At 45.4% G+C, this 18,900-nt stretch overlaps 1 protein-coding gene across 1 annotated transcript in view; it reads right to left on the bottom strand.

The window, feature by feature from the left end:
- kmt2ca (lysine (K)-specific methyltransferase 2Ca) overlaps positions 1-18,900 on the bottom strand; it is a 267,487-nt gene that overhangs the window by 140,574 nt on the left and 108,013 nt on the right. Inside the window, exons 24-27 of the mRNA XM_056299264.1 lie at positions 16,919-17,022; positions 16,756-16,818; positions 5,163-5,268; positions 4,539-4,660 (exon numbers count right to left, since the gene is read on the bottom strand). Coding sequence (XP_056155239.1) covers positions 4,539-4,660; positions 5,163-5,268; positions 16,756-16,818; positions 16,919-17,022 — 395 coding nt within the window. The remainder of the gene's footprint in view (positions 1-4,538; positions 4,661-5,162; positions 5,269-16,755; positions 16,819-16,918; positions 17,023-18,900) is intronic.

Here is an 18,900-nt window from a genome sequence, read left to right as displayed (position 1 = left end):
AGATCTCAATGTCTGTATACGAGTGCTGTATATGGTATTGTTACTAAATTTTAAGGGGTAATTTTATTTTTATTATTTCTTTCTCTGCCCTGTATTTCTCTTAGAAAAACGTTAATAAAATTCTTCTTTGAAATAGTGGGGGACTCCATAATCTGGAACATCCGTTTCTTTAACGCAGCGACACACTGTTTCCCCGGAGCCACGGTCCCCATCATCCTGGCGAAGTTCCCAGGGCTGCTTGGCTCGCTCCCATCCTCTACCAAACAAGTGATAGTGCATGTGGGGAGTAACGACGCAGCTTGTCAGCAGTCTGAACTCACCAAAAAGGATTTTAACAACCTTTTTAACCTTTTAAGCTCTTCTGGAAAATCTGTCTTTATTTCTGGTCCTATTCCCACAGTGGCCCGTGGAGTAGGGCACTTCAGCAGAATCCTCAGCCCCACAATTGGCTCCAGCCCCCTGCAGAGCTCATAATTTGGGCTTCGTTGACAATTTTGATTTATTCTGGGAATGCTTTTCCTTTTTTAGAAGAGACATTATCCACCCCAACAATCTGAGCAGTCCTGTATTCATGAATGACTATTTACACGCCACACAGTCCCCCCAGTTAGTCCCTCTTTGTTACATAAAACGTGATGTCTCCAGTTATATTACATTACAGTCATTTAGCCGACGCTTTTATCCAAAGCGACTTACAATAAGTGCATTCAACGTAGGAAATCAGGAGAACTACCTGTCATCAGAGGTCATAAGTGCATCTGAACAAGCATCTAAGAGCAAAACCAGTGCTAAAGTAAAAGTGCTTCCTTTCTCTGCCCTGTAGGCTAGCACCAGAGTCTTAAACTGGATGCGAGCAGCTCCTGGGAGCCAGTGTAGGGACATGAGAAGGGGACTCATGTGGGAGAACTTAGGGCGGTTGAACACCAGACGAGCTGCAGCTTTCTGAACAAGCTCCAGAGGTCTGATGGCCGACGCCGGGGCGCCAGCAAGGAGGGAGCTGCTGTAGTCCAGCCGGGAGATGACCAGAGCCTGGATGAGCACCTGTGCCATCTTGTCAGTGAGGAATGGGCGAATCCTCCTGATGTTATAGAGGAGAAATCTGCAGGAGCGAGCAACCGATGCTATGTTTGCAGCAAATGACAGTTGGTCATCCAGGATCACACCCAGACTCCTCGCAGTCCGAGTTGGCGTCACCACGGTGTTGTCATGGTGATGGCCAGGTCTCAGTGTGGGAACCTTTCCCCGGGAGGAACATCAGCTCTGTCTTGTCCAGATTGAGCTTCAGGTGGTGTGTCGCCATCCACTCCGAGATGTCAGTCAAGCACACAGCAATGTGTGTCTCTACTTGTGTGTCAGAGGGAGGGAGGACAAGATCAGCTGGGTGTCATCAGCATAACAATGGTAAGAGAAGTCGAGCGAGCGAATAACAGAACCCAGGGATGTCGTGTAGGAGAAAAGGTTTTCCCTGTTGTGTACAGGGAGGAGCACCAATTCATTATCCCCTGGTGCCCTGTGTAATCCAGCTCTTCTAAAGGGGAGTCCTCTCTCATCCCATGGCTCTTACAATATTCCTGATAGGAGTAGGCCACGATTTAATACCCACTACCCTCTGCACAATGTGTCTTCAACTGTCAAGCCAGATCATTTGATTCCAGTTGGCTGTAGTGATTCCAGTCCAAGCCCCTTATTCCAGTTGATTTGCTCTTTTAAATACCCAGTCCATGTCAAACAAGTCGTTTATCCTCAATAATTTAATTAATTCCCTCAACCTTAACTTTCTATTTCTTACTGAGACCTGGCTTAAACCTGGGGAGTGTGCCCTATAGTGGAGCTCTGCCCACCCAGCTATAATACTCTGGATGCACCCAGGTTAACAGGTCGTGGTGGGGGTATAGTAGCTGCTTTTAACAGACTGATCAGGAGTGGCACTCCTAATTTCGTAATACAGCGGATGGGTGAGGCAGATCATCTTCTACATCAAATTCATCATATTCAGCAGCTGCATTAACAACGTGTTGACCTGTCAGCAAAGTCTTTCCTGGCAACCACGTCCTACAGCTGAATGTCTCTCCAGCTAAGTGTGACATTTCTTTAAAGTATCTTGTTTAATATGTGCAGGAACAAGAGCTTTATCTTTGAATGAGAGCTTCCTCTGACCAGGGAGAACAAAGCAGGTATGTCACTTCAACCCAGAGGTGCCAGAGTTGTGCCTGCTGTAGATCAATACTTTTGCACATTTGTCGCAACAAAGTCCAGTTCATTTCCATCTTTGTCGGTAACAACTGAGACATTTTCCCAAATGTCAGACTTGCCTTGCTTTTGTGGACCTGCTTTGAGCTTCTTTTCAACTTCATTTGTTGACTCCATCCCTCTGGTTAGCACCTGCTAAATCCCCGGCCCCGCCCACTCCCACCCACAGCAAAGTTAAAACCGCCCGCTCCCGCAAGGTTTGCATTGGCTCCCGCAGGAACCGCGGAATCCCAATCCCAATGCTGTCCTCTAATGTACACCACCAGAGCCGAGCTCCGCCCTCAGTTCTTGCTGGTGTAACGTGATTGGTTTAAAGCATGATGACAGCCGACTGTGTCTGTGCCAGGCTCCGCCCTCAGCTCTCGCTGGTGTAATGTGATGGTTTAAAGCATGATGACAGCCGACTGTGTCTGTGCCAGGCTCCGCCCTCAGATCTTGCTGGTGTAATGTGTTTGGTTTAAAGCATGATGACAGCTGACTGTGTCTGTGCCAGGCTCCGCCCTCAGCTCTCACTGGTGTAATGTGATGGTTTAAAGCATGATGACAGCTGACTGTGTCTGTGCCAGGCTCCGCCCTCAGCTCTCACTGGTGTAATGTGTTTGGTTTAAAGCATGATGACAGCCGACTGTGTCTGTGCCAGGCTCCGCCCTCAGCTCTCACTGGTGTAATGTGTTTGGTTTAAAGCATGATGACAGCTGACTGTGTCTGTGCCAGGCTCCGCCCTCAGCTCTCACTGGTGTAATGTGTTTGGTTTAAAGCATGATGACAGCTGACTGTGTCTGTGCCAGGCTCCGCCCTCAGCTCTTGCTGGTGTAATGTGATGGTTTAAAGCATTATGACAGCTGACTGTGTCTGTGCCAGGCTCCGCCCTCAGCTCTCACTGGTGTAATGTGTTTGGTTTAAAGCATGATGACAGCCGACTGTGTCTGTGCCAGGCTCCGCCCTCAGCTCTTGCTGGTGTAATGTGATTGGTTTAAAGCATTATGACAGCTGACTGTGTCTGTGCCAGGCTCCGCCCTCAGCTCTCACTGGTGTAATGTGTTTGGTTTAAAGCATGATGACAGCCGACTGTGTCTGTGCCAGGCTCCGCCCTCAGCTCTCACTGGTGTAATGTGATGGTTTAAAGCATGATGACAGCTGACTGTGTCTGTGCCAGGCTCCGCCCTCAGCTCTCACTGGTGTAATGTGTTTGGTTTAAAGCATGATGACAGCTGACTGTGTCTGTGCCAGGCTCCGCCCTCAGCTCTTGCTGGTGTAATGTGATGGTTTAAAGCATGATGACAGCTGACTGTGTCTGTGCCAGGCTCCGCCCTCAGCTCTCACTGGTGTAATGTGTTTGGTTTAAAGCATGATGACAGCCGACTGTGTCTGTGCCAGGCTCCGCCCTCAGCTCTTGCTGGTGTAATGTGATTGGTTTAAAGCATGATGACAGCTGACTGCGTCTGTGCCAGGCTCCGCCTTCAGCTCTTGCTGGTGTAATGTGTTTGGTTTAAAGCATGACAGCTGACTGTGTCTGTGCCAGGCTCCGCCCTCAGCTCTTGCTGGTGTAATGTGATGGTTTAAAGCATGATGACAGCTGACTGTGTCTGTGCCAGGCTCCGCCCTCAGCTCACTGGTGTAATGTGTTTGGTTTAAAGCATGATGACAGCTGACTGTGTCTGTGCCAGGCTCCGCCCTCAGCTCTTGCTGGTGTAATGTGATGGTTTAAAGCATGATGACAGCTGACTGTGTCTTTGCCAGGCTCCGCCCTCAGCTCTTGCTGGTGTAATGTGTTTGGTTTAAAGCATGATGACAGCCGACTGTGTCTGTGCCAGGCTCCGCCCTCAGCTCTCCCTGGTGTAATGTGTTTGGTTTAAAGCATGATGACAGCCGACTGTGTCTGTGCCAGGCTCCGCCCTCAGCTCTTGCTGGTGTAATGTGTTTGGTTTAAAGCATGATGACAGCCGACTGTGTCTGTGCCAGGCTCCGCCCTCAGCTCTCACTGGTGTAATGTGTTTGGTTTAAAGCATGATGACAGCCGACTGTGTCTGTGCCAGGCTCCGCCCTCAGCTCTCACTAGTGTAATGTGATTGATTTAAAGCATGATGACAGCTGACTGTGTCTGTGCCCCATTCTAACCAAATTATGGGCTTGAACTTCTCCAGACCTCTGAGAGGTTGATGAGATGGAGGTCTGGCTACACAAGACTGGGAACAAGGAGTTACATGACAAATTCAAAACTAATTTAATAACCGACTAGTAACTGACATCTATGTATCAAGTTAAGATAAAGAGATGTGACCTCTGACCTCTGCTATCATCCTGCTCTCCGTCCCGGGTCATGTCTGTGGGGGTTTCTGGGTCTGGAGGGGTCTGTAGAACCGACACACTGTTCTGATTTATGATTCGCAGTTTCAGCTTGGGTTTGGACCTAGGGGACACAGGCAGCCATGTTAGAGGACTCATCTCACCAGCCTAGAAGAGACCTGGGATATAACTGATCCCTGATCAGCTAGTGTGCTTACAAGCTCACTAGCCACTCTGTGATGGTGTGGATGATTAATCACTCCTACAAAGAATATTCATTTGTTCACACATCATGTTTGTACTGTCTGTGGAGGAAACAAAGCAAAAAAAAAAAAAAGACGGAAAAAAAAAGATGATGAACAGAACTGAGTTTCCAAGCTCCAAATCCAAGAAGTCCAGATCAGATAAGAAGCCATTTTTGGGGGGGGAAATTCCCCTCAGGAGAAAAAGGACCTGAGAAGGCTCTAAGTAATACTTTACAATAGGCCTGGTTCTTCACCTCTGGAGTGTTTTTATCAGGATCTGCTCTTCAATCATCTGTTCATGAGAAGTATATGATAAATAAACTATCATGAAGGCAGCAGATTTAATAGAGGTAGATGATGGATGATGAAGGCAGTTGGTACCTGCGGTATCGGCGTGGTGAGGTCAAAGGCTGCACCAGCGACTGAAGCTGAGATAGACCCGACTCTGTCAGACACACTCCGTCCTGAGTGTAGGTCTTTATAATGTCTGCACATGAAGAAATGTCTGAGTCAATATGAACCTCCCAATGTGTCTGGTGTACAATGTGTCTGGTGTACAGTGTGTCTGGTGTACAGTGTGTCTGGTATACAATGTGTCTGGTGTAGTGTGTCTGGTGTACAGTGTGTCTGGTATACAATGTGTCTGGTGTACAGTGTGTCTGGTATACAATGTGTCTGGTGTACAATGTGTCTGGTGTACAGTGTGTCTGGTATACAATGTGTCTGGTGTACAGTGTGTCTGGTATACAATGTGTCTGGTGTACAGTGTGTCTGGTATACAGTGTGTCTGGTATACAATGTGCCTGGTATACAGTGTGTCTGGTGTACAATGTGTCTGGTGTACAGTGTGTCTGGTGTATAATGTGTATGGTGTACAATGTGTCTGGTATATAATGTGTCTGGTATACAATGTGTCTGGTGTACAGTGTGTCTGGTATATAATGTGTCTGGTGTACAGTGTGTCTGGTATACAATGTGTCTGGTGTACAGTGTGTCTGGTATAGAGTGTGTCTGGTGTACAGTGTGTCTGGTATACAATGTGCCTGGTATACAGTGTGTCTGGTATACAAGGTGTCTGGTGTACAATGTGTCTGGTGTACAGTGTGTCTGGTGTATAATGTGTCTGGTGTACAATGTGTCTGGTGTACAGTGTGTCTGGTACATAATGTGTCTGGTATACAATGTGTCTGGTGTACAGTGTGTCTGGTATACAATGTGTCTGGTGTACAGTGTGTCTGGTGTACAATGTGTCTGGTATACAATGTGCCTGGTATACAGTGTATCTGGTGTAACGTGTCTGGTATACAGTGTGTCTGGTGTACAGTGTGTCTGGCGTACAGTGTGTCTGGTATACAATGTGTCTGGTGTACAATGTGTCTGGTATATAATGTTTCTGGTGTACAATGTGTCTGGTGTACAGTGTGTCTGGTGTATAATGTGTCTGGTGTACAATGTGTCTGGTGTACAATGTGTCTGGTATACAATGTGTCTGGTGTACAGTGTGTCTGGTATACAATGTGTCTGGTGTACAGTGTGTCTGGTGTACAGTGTGTCTGGTATACAATGTGCCTGGTATACAGTGTATCTGGTGTAACGTGTCTGGTGTACAGTGTGTCTGGTGTACAGTGCATGTGGTATACAGTGTGTCTGGTATACAGTGTATCTGGTGTACAATGTGTCTGGTATACAGTGTGTTTGGTGTACAGTGTGTCTGGTATACAATGTGCCTGGTGTACAATGTGTCTGGTATATAATGTTTCTGGTATACAATGTGTCTTGTGTACAGTGTGTCTGGTGTACAGTGTGTCTGGTATACAGAGTGTCTGGTATACGATGTGTCTGGTGTACAGTGTGTCCGGTGTACAGTGTGTCTGGTATACAATGTGTCTGGTATACAATGTGTCTGGTGTACAGTGTGTTTGGTATACAGTGTGTCTGGTATACAATGTGTCTGGTATACAATGTGTCTGGTGTACAGTGTGTTTGGTATACAGTGTGTCTGGTATACAATGTGCCTGGTGTACAGTGTGTCTGGTATACAATGTGACTGGTATACAGTGTGTCTGGTGTACAATGTGTCTTGTGTACAGTATGTCTGGTGTGCAGTGTTTCTGGTATACAATGTGTCTGGTGTACAGTGTGTCTGGTATATAATGTGTCTGGTGTAGAGTGTGTCTGGTATACGATGTGTCTGGTGTACAGTGTGTCTGGAGTACAATGTGTCTGGAGTACAGTGTGTCTGGAGTACAGTGTGTCTGGTATACAGTGTGCCTGGTGTACAGTGTGTCTGGTATACGATGTGTCTGGTGTACAGTGTGTCCGGTATACAATGTGTCCTGGTATACAGTGGGTCTGGTGTACAATGTGTCTGGTGATCAGTGTGTCTGGTGTACAGTGTGTTTGGTATACAGTGTGTCTGGTATACAATGTGCCTGGTATACAATGTATCTGGTGTAAAATGTGTCTGCACATGAAGAAATGTCTGAGTCAATATGAACCTCCCAATGTGTCTGGTGTACAGTGTCGATACAAAGATGACACACAGTGTGTTAAAGATAATGTTTCTGGTATACAATGTGTCTGGTGTACAGTGTGTCTGGTATACAATGTGTCTGGTGTACAGTGTGTCTGGTGTACAGTGTGTCTGGTATACAGTGTGTCTGGTGTATAATGTGTCTGGTATATAATGTGTCTGGTGTACAATGTGTCCGGTATATAATGTGTCTGGTGTACAATGTGTCTGGTGTACAGTGTATCTTGTATAAAATGTGTCTGGTGTACAATGTGTCTGGTATACAATGTGCCTGGTATACAGTGTGTCTGGTGTAACGTATCTGGTGTACATGGTGTCCGGTGTACAGTGTGTCTGGTGTACAGTGTGTCTGGTATACAATGTGTCTGGTGTGTACAGTGTGTCTGGTATACAATGTGTCTGGTGTAGAGTGTGTCTGGTATACGATGTGTCTGGTGTACAGTGTGTCTGGAGTACAATGTGTCTGGAGTACAGTGTGTCTGGAGTACAGTGTGTCTGGTATACAGTGTGCCTGGTATACAGTGTGTCTGGTATACGATGTGTCTGGTGTACAGTGTGTCCGGTATACAATGTGTCCTGGTATACAGTGGGTCTGGTGTACAATGTGTCTGGTGATCAGTGTGTCTGGTGTACAGTGTGTTTGTTATACAGTGTGTCTGGTATACAATGTGCCTGGTATACAGTGTATCTGGTGTAAAATGTGTCTGCACATGAAGAAATGTCTGAGTCAATATGAACCTCCCAATGTGTCTGGTGTACAGTGTCGATACAAAGATGACACACAGTGTGTTAAAGATAATGTGTCTGGTGTACAATGTGTCTGGTGTACAGTGTGTCTGGTGTACAATGTGTCTGGTATATAATGTGTCTGGTATACAGTGTGTCTGGTATATAATGTGTCTGGTATACAATGTGTCTGGTGTACAGTGTGTCTGGTATATAATGTGTCTGGCATACAATGTGCCTGGTATACAGTGTGTCTGGTGTACAATGTGTCTGGTGTACAGTGTGTCTGGTGTACAATGTGTCTGGTATATAATGTGTCTGGTATACAATGTGTCTGGTGTACAGTGTGTCTGGTGTACAATGTGTCTGGTATATAATGTGTCTGGTATACAATGTGTCTGGTGTACAGTGTGTCTGGTATACAATGTGTCTGGTGTACAATGTGTCTGGTATAGTGTGTGTCTGGTGTACAGTGTGTCTGGTATACAATGTGCCCGATATACAGTGTGTCTGGTATACAAGGTGTCTGGTGTACAATGTGTCTGGTGTACAGTGTGTCTGGTATATAATGTGTCTGGCATACAATGTGCCTGGTATACAATGTGTCTGGTGTACAGTGTGTCTGGTATATAATGTGTCTGGTGCATAATGTTTCTGGTGTACAGTGTGTCTGGTATACAGTGTTTCTGGTGTACAATGTGTCTGGTGTACAGTGTGTCTGGTATATAATGTGTCTGGTGCATAATGTTTCTGGTGTACAGTGTGTCTGGTATACAGTGTTTCTGGTATACAATGTGTCTGGTGTACAGTATGTCTGGTGTACAGTGTGGCTGGTGTACAGTGTGTCTGGTATACAGTGTATCTGGTGTACAATGTGTCTGGTGCATAATGTTTCTGGTGTACAGTGTGTCTGGTATACAGTGTTTCTGGTATACAATGTGTCTAGTGTACAGTGTGTCTGGTATATAATGTGTCTGGTGCATAATGTTTCTGGTGTACAGTGTGTCTGGTATACAATGTGCCTGGTATACAGTGTGTCTGGTGTAACGCGTCTGGTGTACAGTGTATCTGGTGTACAATGTGTCTGGTGCATAATGTTTCTGGTGTACAGTGTGTCTGGTATACAGTGTTTCTGGTATACAATGTGTCTGGTGTACAGTGTGTCTGGTATACAATGTGTCTTGTGTACAGTGTGTCTGGTGTACAGTGTGTCTGGTATATAATGTGTCTGGTGCATAATGTTTCTGGTGTACAGTGTTTCTGGTATACAATGTGTCTGGTGTACAGTGTGTCTGGTATATAATATGTCTGGTGCATAATGTTTCTGGTGTACAGTGTGTCTGGTATACAATGTGTCTGGTATACAATGTGTCTGGTGTACAGTGTGTCTGGTATACGATGTGCCTGGTGTACAGTGTGTCCGGTATACAATGTGTCCTGGTATACAGTGGGTCTGGTGTACAATGTGTCTGGTGATCAGTGTGTCTGGTGTACAGTGTGACCGGTATACAAGGTGTCTGGTGTACAGTGTGTTTGGTATACAGTGTGTCTGGTATACAATGTGCCTGGTATACAGTGTATCTGGTGTAAAATGTGTCTGCACATGAAGAAATGTCTGAGTCAATATGAACCTCCCAATGTGTCTGGTGTACAGTGTCGATACAAAGATGACACACAGTGTGTTAAAGATAATGTGTCTGGTATATAATGTTTCTGGTATACAATGTGTCTGGTGTACAGTGTGTCTGGTATACAATGTGTCTGGTGTACAGTGTGTCTGGTGTACAGTGTGTCTGGTATACAGTGTGTCTGGTGTATAATGTGTCTGGTATATAATGTGTCTGGTGTACAATGTGTCCGGTATATAATGTGTCTGGTGTACAATGTGTCTGGTGTACAGTGTATCTTGTATACAATGTGTCTGGTGTACAATGTGTCTGGTATACAATGTGCCTGGTATACAGTGTGTCTGGTGTAACATATCTGGTGTACATGGTGTCCGGTGTACAGTGTGTCTGGTGTACAGTGTGTCTGGTATACAATGTGTCTGGTGTGTACAGTGTGTCTGGTATACAATGTGCCTGGTATACAGTGTGTCTGGTGTACAATGTGTCTTGTGTACATTGTGTCTGGTGTACAGTGTTTCTGGTATACAGTGTTTCTGGTGTACAGTGTGTCTGGTGTACAGTGTGTCTGGTGTACAGTGTGTCTGGTATACAATGTGCCTGGTATACAGTGTGTCTGGTGTAACGTATCTGGTGTACAGTGTGTCTAGTGTACAGTGTGTCTGGTATACAATGTGTCTGGTGTGTACAGTGTGTCTGGTATACAGTGTGTCTGGTGTACAATGTGTCTTGTGTACAGTGTGTCTGGTGTACAGTGTGTCTGGTATACAATGTGTCTGGTGTACAGTGTGTCTGGTATATAATATGTCTGGTGCGTAATGTTTCTGGTGTACAGTGTGTCTGGTGTACAGTGTGTCTGGTATACAATGTGTCTGGTGTACAGTGTGTCTGGTATACGATGTGTCTGGTGTACAGTGTGTCCGGTATACAATGTGTCCTGGTGTACGGTGGGTCTGGTGTACAATGTGTCTGGTGAACAGTGTGTCTGGTGTACAGTGTGACCGGTATACAATGTGTCTGGTGTACAGTGTGTTTGGTATACAGTGTGTCTGGTATACAATGTGCCTGGTATACAGTGTATCTGGTGTAAAATGTGTCTGGTGTACAGTGTGTCCGGTATACAGTAGGTCTGGTGTACAGTGTGTCTGGTGTACAGTGTTCCTGGTATACAATGTGTCTGGTGTACAGTGTGTCTGGTGTACAGTGTGTCCGGTATACAGTAGGTCTGGTGTACAATGTGTCTGGTGTACAGTGTGTCTGGTGTACAGTGTTCCTGCTATACAATGTGTCTGGTGTACAGTGTGTCTGGTGTACAGTATATCTGGTGTACAATGTGTCTGGTGTACAGTGTGTCTGGTGTACAGTTTGCCTGGTATAAAGTGTATCTGGTGTACAACGTGTCTGGTCTACAGTGTGTCTGGTGTAGTGTGTCTGGTATACAGTGTGCCTGGTATACAGTGTGTCTGGTGTACAATGTGTCTGGTGTACAGTGTGCCTGGTATACAGTGTGTCCGGTGTACAGTTTGTCTGGTATACAGTGTGTCTGGCATACAGTGTGTCTGGTGTACAGTGTGTCTGGTATACAATGTGTCTGGTGTACAGTGTGCCTGGTATACAGTGTGTCTGGTGTACAATGTGTCTGGTGTACAGTGTGCCTGGTATACAGTGTGTCTGGTGTACAGTGTGTCTGGTATACAGTGTGTCTGGTGTACAGTGTGTCTGGTATACAGTGTGTCTGGCGTACAGTGTGTCTGGTGTACAATGTGTCTGGTGTACAGTGTGCCTGGTATACAGTGTGTCTGGTGTACAATGTGTCTGGTGTACAGTGTGCCTGGTATACAGTGTGTCTGGTGTACAGTGTGTCTGGTATACAGTGTGTCTGGTGTACAGTGTGTCTGGTATACAGTGTGTCTGGCGTACAGTGTGCCTGGTATACAGTGTGTCTGGTGTACAGTGTGTCTGGTATACAGTGTGTCTGGCATACAGTGTGTCTGGTGTACAATGTGTCTGGTGTACAGTGTGTCTGGTGTACAGTGTGTCTGGTATACAGTGTGTCTGGTATACAGTGTGTCTGGCATACAGTGTGTCTGGTGTACAGTGTGTCTGGTATACAGTGTGTCTGGCATACAGTGTGTCTGGTGTACAGTGTGCCTGGTGTACAGTGTGTCTGGTATACAGTGTGTCTGGCATACAGTGTGTCCCGTGTACAGTGTGCCTGGTATACAGTGTGTCTGGTGTACAATGTGTCTGGTATACAATGTGTCTGGCATACAGTGTGTCTGGTGTACAGTGTGTCTGGCATACAGTGTGTCTGGTGTACAATGTGTCTGGTATACAATGTGTCTGGCATACAGTGTGTCTGGTGTACAGTGTGCCTGGTGTACAGTGTGTCTGGTATACAGGTTGCCTGGTGTACAATGTGTCTGGTGTACAGTGTGCCTGGTGTACAGTGTGTCTGGTATACAGTGTGTCTGGCATACAGTGTGTCTGGTGTACAATGTGTCTGGCATACAGTGTGTCTGGTGTACAGTGTGCCTGGTGTACAGTGTGTCTGGTATACAGTGTGTCTGGTGTACAATGTGTCTGGTATACAGTGTGTCTGGCATACAGTGTGTCTGGTGTACAGTGTGTCTGGTATACAGTGTGTCTGGTGTACAGTGTGCCTGGTTTACAGTGTGTCTGGTATACAGTGTGTCTGGCATACAGTGTGTCTGGTGTACAGTGTGCCTGGTGTACAGTGTGTCTGGTGTACAGTGTGCCTGGTTTACAGTGTGTCTGGTATACAGTGTGTCTGGCATACAGTGTGTCTGGTGTACAATGTGTCTGGCATACAGTGTGTCTGGTGTAGTGTGCCTGGTGTACAGTGTGTCTGGTATACAGTGTGTCTGGCATACAGTGTGTATGGTATACAGTGTGTCTGGTATACAGTGTGTCTGGCATACAGTGTGTCTGGTGTACAATGTGTCTGGCATACAGTGTGTCTGCTGTACAATGTGTCTGGTGTACAGCGTGTCTCGTGTACAATGCGTCTGGTGTACAGTGTAAATACAAAGATGACATACACAGTGTGTTAGACAGGCTGTGTTTGAAATCACATACTAACATAGTACATACTGAAGGAGGAATGCATACTACATTCAACAGTAGTCATTTATCAAAGTTTAGAGTGTAGTACAGTCAAACAGCTTCTCACATTGCCCTGCCTTCCAAATTTATAAGTATATATATATATATATATATATATATATATATATATATATATATATATATATATATATATATATATGGCGTTTTTTTCCGAAACCATCAATGGTGTTGGAAGCGCTCAATTAATGAGGAGCGGAATATCAACACGGATACAGGAAAAAAAAGTTTTAATACATAGCAGTACAGGCCTGTTTCGTGCATCGTGCACTCATCAGCTGCCGATGTGGTTCTGAACCATATTATGAACCACATTAGCAGCTGATGAGTGCGAGATGCATGAAACAGGCCTGTACTGCTATGTATTAAAACTTTTTTTCCTGTATCTGTATATATACGTATATATCAACACGGATACAGGAAAAAAGATGTTAATGCATAGCAGTACAGGCCTACTTCATGCGTCTTGCACTCGTCAGCTGCTAATGTTTTATTCACAAAGAATCATATAGTTTACATTGCCCAGCGTCACGCCACTAATTTCGGTTGGAGAGCGACCAATCAGATGGGGAAACATTCAAATTATAACAGCCAATGGGGTAGGTACTTATGATGCACAGCAACCAATGGAGGGGTAGAAAACATTACAATCAATGGGACTGGGGTTTGATTTGAAAAGCATTTAGGGGCCAGGGCGCTGGTGAAATGGCCTACATTACAAATATAACAAGGTAAGTTATGTGAATAATATATTGGGGTGGTGTTGGGGCACAGTTGGGAGGACAGGCAGTTAAAAAAAACAACATATTTTAAAAACCCATATTTAAAATAGCATATTAAAATAACATTAAAAAACCTAATAAAGTCATATGTGTATCATCTAATGAGGGGGGGGAATAATAAAGACGTTTACTTATAGTTACAAAGGTGATATTTTTTTCAGTGTCTACAGCTGGTGGCCAATTCGTTTCTATTATTCAAGGTGGACATATCAAGTCTGCAAATAATAAAATACTTTTCTGCCAAGCACAGGTCACATCTTTTACCCCTAACTGAATATGCACTACTCTTTGTAAGGGTTTCCATGAGACAGAATAACTGATATTCTTGTCTACCAATGACCAAATGTGGCGGCTTAAGGCCGTTGCATTTTTCACATGCTCATTTCTGAAGCTACTCATATGGGCGTTAAACCTCATTTTAAAAGGGCCTCTGTTAATCCCACGTAAGTGTCCACATTGTAGTTATCTTCTCTTGTCACCGATGCCTGATAGATGACTCTCTCTATCTGGCATTTTCCTTCTAGTAGAGGACACGATGCCTTAGCACGGCAGTTGCAGTTGGAGGTGTTTGGCTGTGGTGAGGGGGTCTGTGCCTTGGCCATGATGCTTGTGTTGTGGGATGAAATAACCGGCTGAACATCTGGCATGCAGCTGTAGCTCATTTCAACAGTGTTTCTGTTGAATATGCTTCTCAGTTGGTGGTCTGGGGTAAAGCACTCATCCAAAAGCTTGAAAAATTGTTTTCCAATATTACAGGCCACACGGTGTCACTGTAGGGAGGGTTACACCAGGTGATGTTCCGCCTTCTATTGTACTTCTTTTGTTGTTGTTGCTGGCTGTCACTAATTGGTGGTGGATTGTACTTAAGTCTGAAATCATATCCACACCAATATAAATTCATTTCAACAGTGCCCTGGCCCCTAAATGCTTTTCAAAACAAACCCCAGTCCCATTGGTTGTATTGTTTTCTACTCCATTGGTTGCTGTGCATCATAAGTACCTACCCCATTGGCTGTTATAATTTGAATGTTTCCTCATCTGATTGGTCGCTGTCCAACCGAAATTAGGGGCATGATGCAGGGCAACGTAACTGTATGATTCTTTGTGAATAAAATATTAGCAGCTGATGAGTGCCAGATGCACGAAACAGGCCTGTACTGCTATGCATTGAAATCTTTTTTCCTGTATCTGAGTTGATATTCTGCTCCTCATTAGTCGAGCACTTAACACCATTGACGGTTTCCGAAAAAACGCTATATATACACTCACTGGCCACTTTATTAGGTACACCTTGCTAGTACCGGGTTGGACCCCCTTTTGCCTTCAGAACTGCCTTAATCCTTCGTGACATAGATTCAACAAGGTACTGGAAACATTCCTCAGAGAGTTTGGTCCATATTGACATGATAGCATCACGCAGTTGCTGCAGATTTGTCGGCTGCACATCCATGATGCGAATCTCCCGGTCCACCACATCCCAAAGGTGCTCTATTGGATTGAGTTCTGGTGACTGTGGAGGCCATTTGAGTACAGTGAACTCATTGTCATGTTCAAGAAACCAGTCTGAGATGATTCGAGCTTTATGACATGGCGCGTTATCCTGCTGGAAGTAGCCATCAGAAGATGGGAACACTGTGGTCATAAAGGGATGGACATGGTCAGCAACAATACTCAGGTAGGCTGTGGCGTTGACACGATGCTCAATTGGTACCAAGGGGCCCAAAGTGTGCCAAGAAAATATCCCCCACACCATTACACCACCACCACCACCAGCCTGAACCGTTGATACAAGGCAGGATGGATCCATGCTTTCATGTTGTTGACGCCAAATTCTGACCCTACCATCCGAATGTCGCAGCAGAAATCGAGACTCATCAGACCAGGCAACGTTTTTCCAATCTTCTGTTGTCCAATTTTGGTGAGCCTGTGCGAATTGTAGCCTCAGTTTCCTGTTCTTAGCTGACAGGAGTGGCACCCGGTGTGGTCTTCTGCTGCTGTAGCCCATCTGCCTCAAGGTTCGACGTGTTGTGCGTTCAGAGATGCTCTTCTGCATACCTCGGTTATAATGAGTGGTTATTTGAGTTACTGTTGCCTTTCTATCAGCTCGAACCAGTCTGGCCATTCTCCTCTGACCTCTGGCATCAACAAGGCATTTTCGCCCACAGAACTGCCGCTCACTGGATATTTTCTCTTTTTTGGACCATTCTCTGTAAACCCTAGAGATGGTTGTGCGTGAAAATCCCAGTAGATCAGCAGTTTCTGAAATACTCAGACCAGCCCGTCTGGCACCAACAACCATGCCACGTTCAAAGTCACTGAAATCACCTTTCTTCCCCATTCTGATGCTCGGTTTGAACTGCAGCAGATCGCCTTGACCATGTCTACATGCCTAAATGCATTGAGTTGCTGCCATGTGATTGGCTGATTAGAAATTTGCGTTAACGAGCAGTTGGACAGGTGTGCCTAATAAAGTGGCTGGTGAGTGTACATATATATATATATATATATAAAACTTTGTGAAAAGAAACACTCAACGGTAGGGAAAGTGCTCAAAAAATAAGAAGCAAAATAATCCAGTGAGTCAAGTACATTCTGTATGAGACAGTACAAGCCTGTTTCATGCCATAAGCAATCATCAGCTGTCAAACACCAACCCCCCACCACCACCACCACTGGACCGTTAGCGATCACGTGTTTTTGAAATTTTGTATGTCGCACCTCTCCCTGCCCCACTGGATGTTGTGCACGTGATGTGCATGATGAGGCAGTAATGGTATGTTCTTTCCTGAGTAGCTTTACTGACAGCTGCTGATTGCTTATGGCATGAAACAGGCTTGTACTGTCTCATAATGAATTTACTTGACTCACTGGATTATTTTGCTCCTTATTTGTTGAGCACTTTTCCTACTGTTGTGTTTCTTTTAACAAAGTCATATATATATTTTTATTTTTTTTAATAGCTCAAAGTTATTAAATAGCAGAACAAGCTTGTTTCGTGCTCAATGCACTCATCAGCTGCATTTCTGTCTGTCTGTCCACACACACACACACACACACACACACACACACACACACTAGCACGGGTTTGTGCTATTGCGTGTGTGTGTGTGTGTGGACAGAGACAGAAAGAGAGACAGAGAGAGAAAGAGGCTTTATAGTCTTACCAGGTTCTCTGTGTCTGGAGACAATTTGGGCCATGTAGGGAGAATCAAAGTTGTGTGACGTCCCTAAAATACACACAGACAGACACAAACACACGGTGTACTTCATCTGTCTATATTTGTTTGTGTCTCTCTACAAATGTGTGGGTGTGTGTGTGTGTGTTACCATATGGAGGGAGACTCTGACACAGTGTACAGTCGAAGCCTTGATCTGCTGCAGCCTCAACTTCCTCATCAGTTGGCAGACCTTGACATGCCGCGTGGACCCACCTACACACACACACACACACACACACACACACACAAATACAGACAGAGATAGTGTGTGGACATTATCACATAGCAAAGCATAAACTGCAGGACTGTTTAGACAGCAGTGCTTGGAGTATATTTGAAGTTGCAACTGACAACCTGGATGAACTAACTGACACTGTGACATCTTACTTCAGCTTTGTGAAGACATGTGTGTGCCTACCAAGACCTTCTGCACATACAACAATAACAAGCCATGGTTCACAACCACACTAAGACAACTTCAGCAGGCCGAGCAGGATGCCTACAGCAGTGTGGATAGAGCCCTGTACAAGCAGGGCAGAAATTCACTACCAAAGAGCAGAGTGGCTGAAAAAGCTGCACTGAAAAGCTGAAAACCAGGTTTTCAGCCAACGACCCTGCGTCAGTGTGGAGGGGCCTGCAAGACATCACAAACATCACAACCTACAGAAGACCATCCCCCATGCTGAGGCAAACAAAGACCTGACTGATGACCTCAATATCTTCTATTGCAGGTTTGAGAGAAACAAATTTAGACCCCTCACCCACTCCAGCCCAATGACAACAACCCAAATCACACCTCTGGCAACCCCCCTACTCTCCCCTGATACTCAGGTTGCACTAAAGATACATGTAAGGAGAGGCAAGGCAAATTTATTTGTATAACACATTTCAGCATCAAGGCGATTCAAAGTGCTTTACATAATCCCTCCTGCTCCAAGAGCGCCACTATCATCCCGGTCCCCAAGAAACCCTGTATCACAGGATTAAATGACTACAGGCCCATTGCCCTAATGTCCGTGGTCATGAAAGCCTCCAAGAGACTGGTGTTGGCCCACCTGAAGGAAATCACAGGCCCCCTGCTTGACTCCCTGCAGTTTGCCTACCGAGCAAACAGGTCAGTCAACATGGGATTGCACTACATCTTCCAACACCTCGGCTCCCCAGGGAAACACACAAGGGTACTGTTTGTGGACTTTAGCTCAGCGTTCAACATCATCGTCCCAGATATCCTCCACTCCAACTCACCCAGTTCACTGTACCAGCCCCCATCTGCCAGAGGATTAAAAACTTCCTGACAGACAGGAGGCAGCTGGTGAGGCTGGGGAAAATCACATCCAGCACCCAGAAAATCAGCACTGGCGCCCCCCAGGGATGTGTGCTCTCCCCTCTACTCTTCTCCCTCTACACCAGGGATGGGCAACATGATCCTTAAAGGGCCAGTGTGGGTGCAGGTCTTTGTTCCAACCAAGCAGTTACACACCTGAGTATACAAATCAAGGTCCTTAGCAAAAACTATTGGTTGACTAATAGAATCAGGTGTAACTGCTTGGTTGGAACAAAAACCTGCACCTACACCGGCCCTTTCTGGATCATGTTGCCCATCCCTGCTCTACACAAATGCCTGCACCTCAGGTGACCCGTCTGTTAAACTCCTGAAGTTTGCAGACGACACAACCATCATTGACCTTATCTGGGATGCCGATGAGTCTGCATATGGATGGGAGGTTGATCAGCTGGCCCTCTGGTGTGGCCATAACAACCTGCAGCTGAACACGCTAAAAACAGTTGAGAAGCAAGTGGACTTAAAATTGTCACCTGTACAAAAACAGGTGACAAGTCAATCTGCAGCAACAGTCGTGGCATTTCCCTACTAGTTGTTGCAGACAAGGTCCTAGCAAAGGTCATGCTACGCAGGATGGTGATGCACTTGACAGAACATCTGTTGCCAGAGTCACAGTGCGGTTTCAGGAAGAACAGGACAGGAGTACTTTGGATATGATTTTGACAGTAAAACAGCTACAAGAAAAGTGCCATGAACAACATCAGGACCTTTTCATGGCTTTTGTTGACCTCTCCAAAGCTTCTGACACT

The sequence above is a fragment of the Lampris incognitus genome, chromosome 19, assembly GCF_029633865.1.
Source record: "Lampris incognitus isolate fLamInc1 chromosome 19, fLamInc1.hap2, whole genome shotgun sequence".
NCBI lineage: Eukaryota > Metazoa > Chordata > Actinopteri > Lampriformes > Lampridae > Lampris > Lampris incognitus.
The sequence above is the reverse complement of the archived record's forward strand: the minus strand, read 5'-3'. Positions and strand labels throughout refer to the sequence as shown.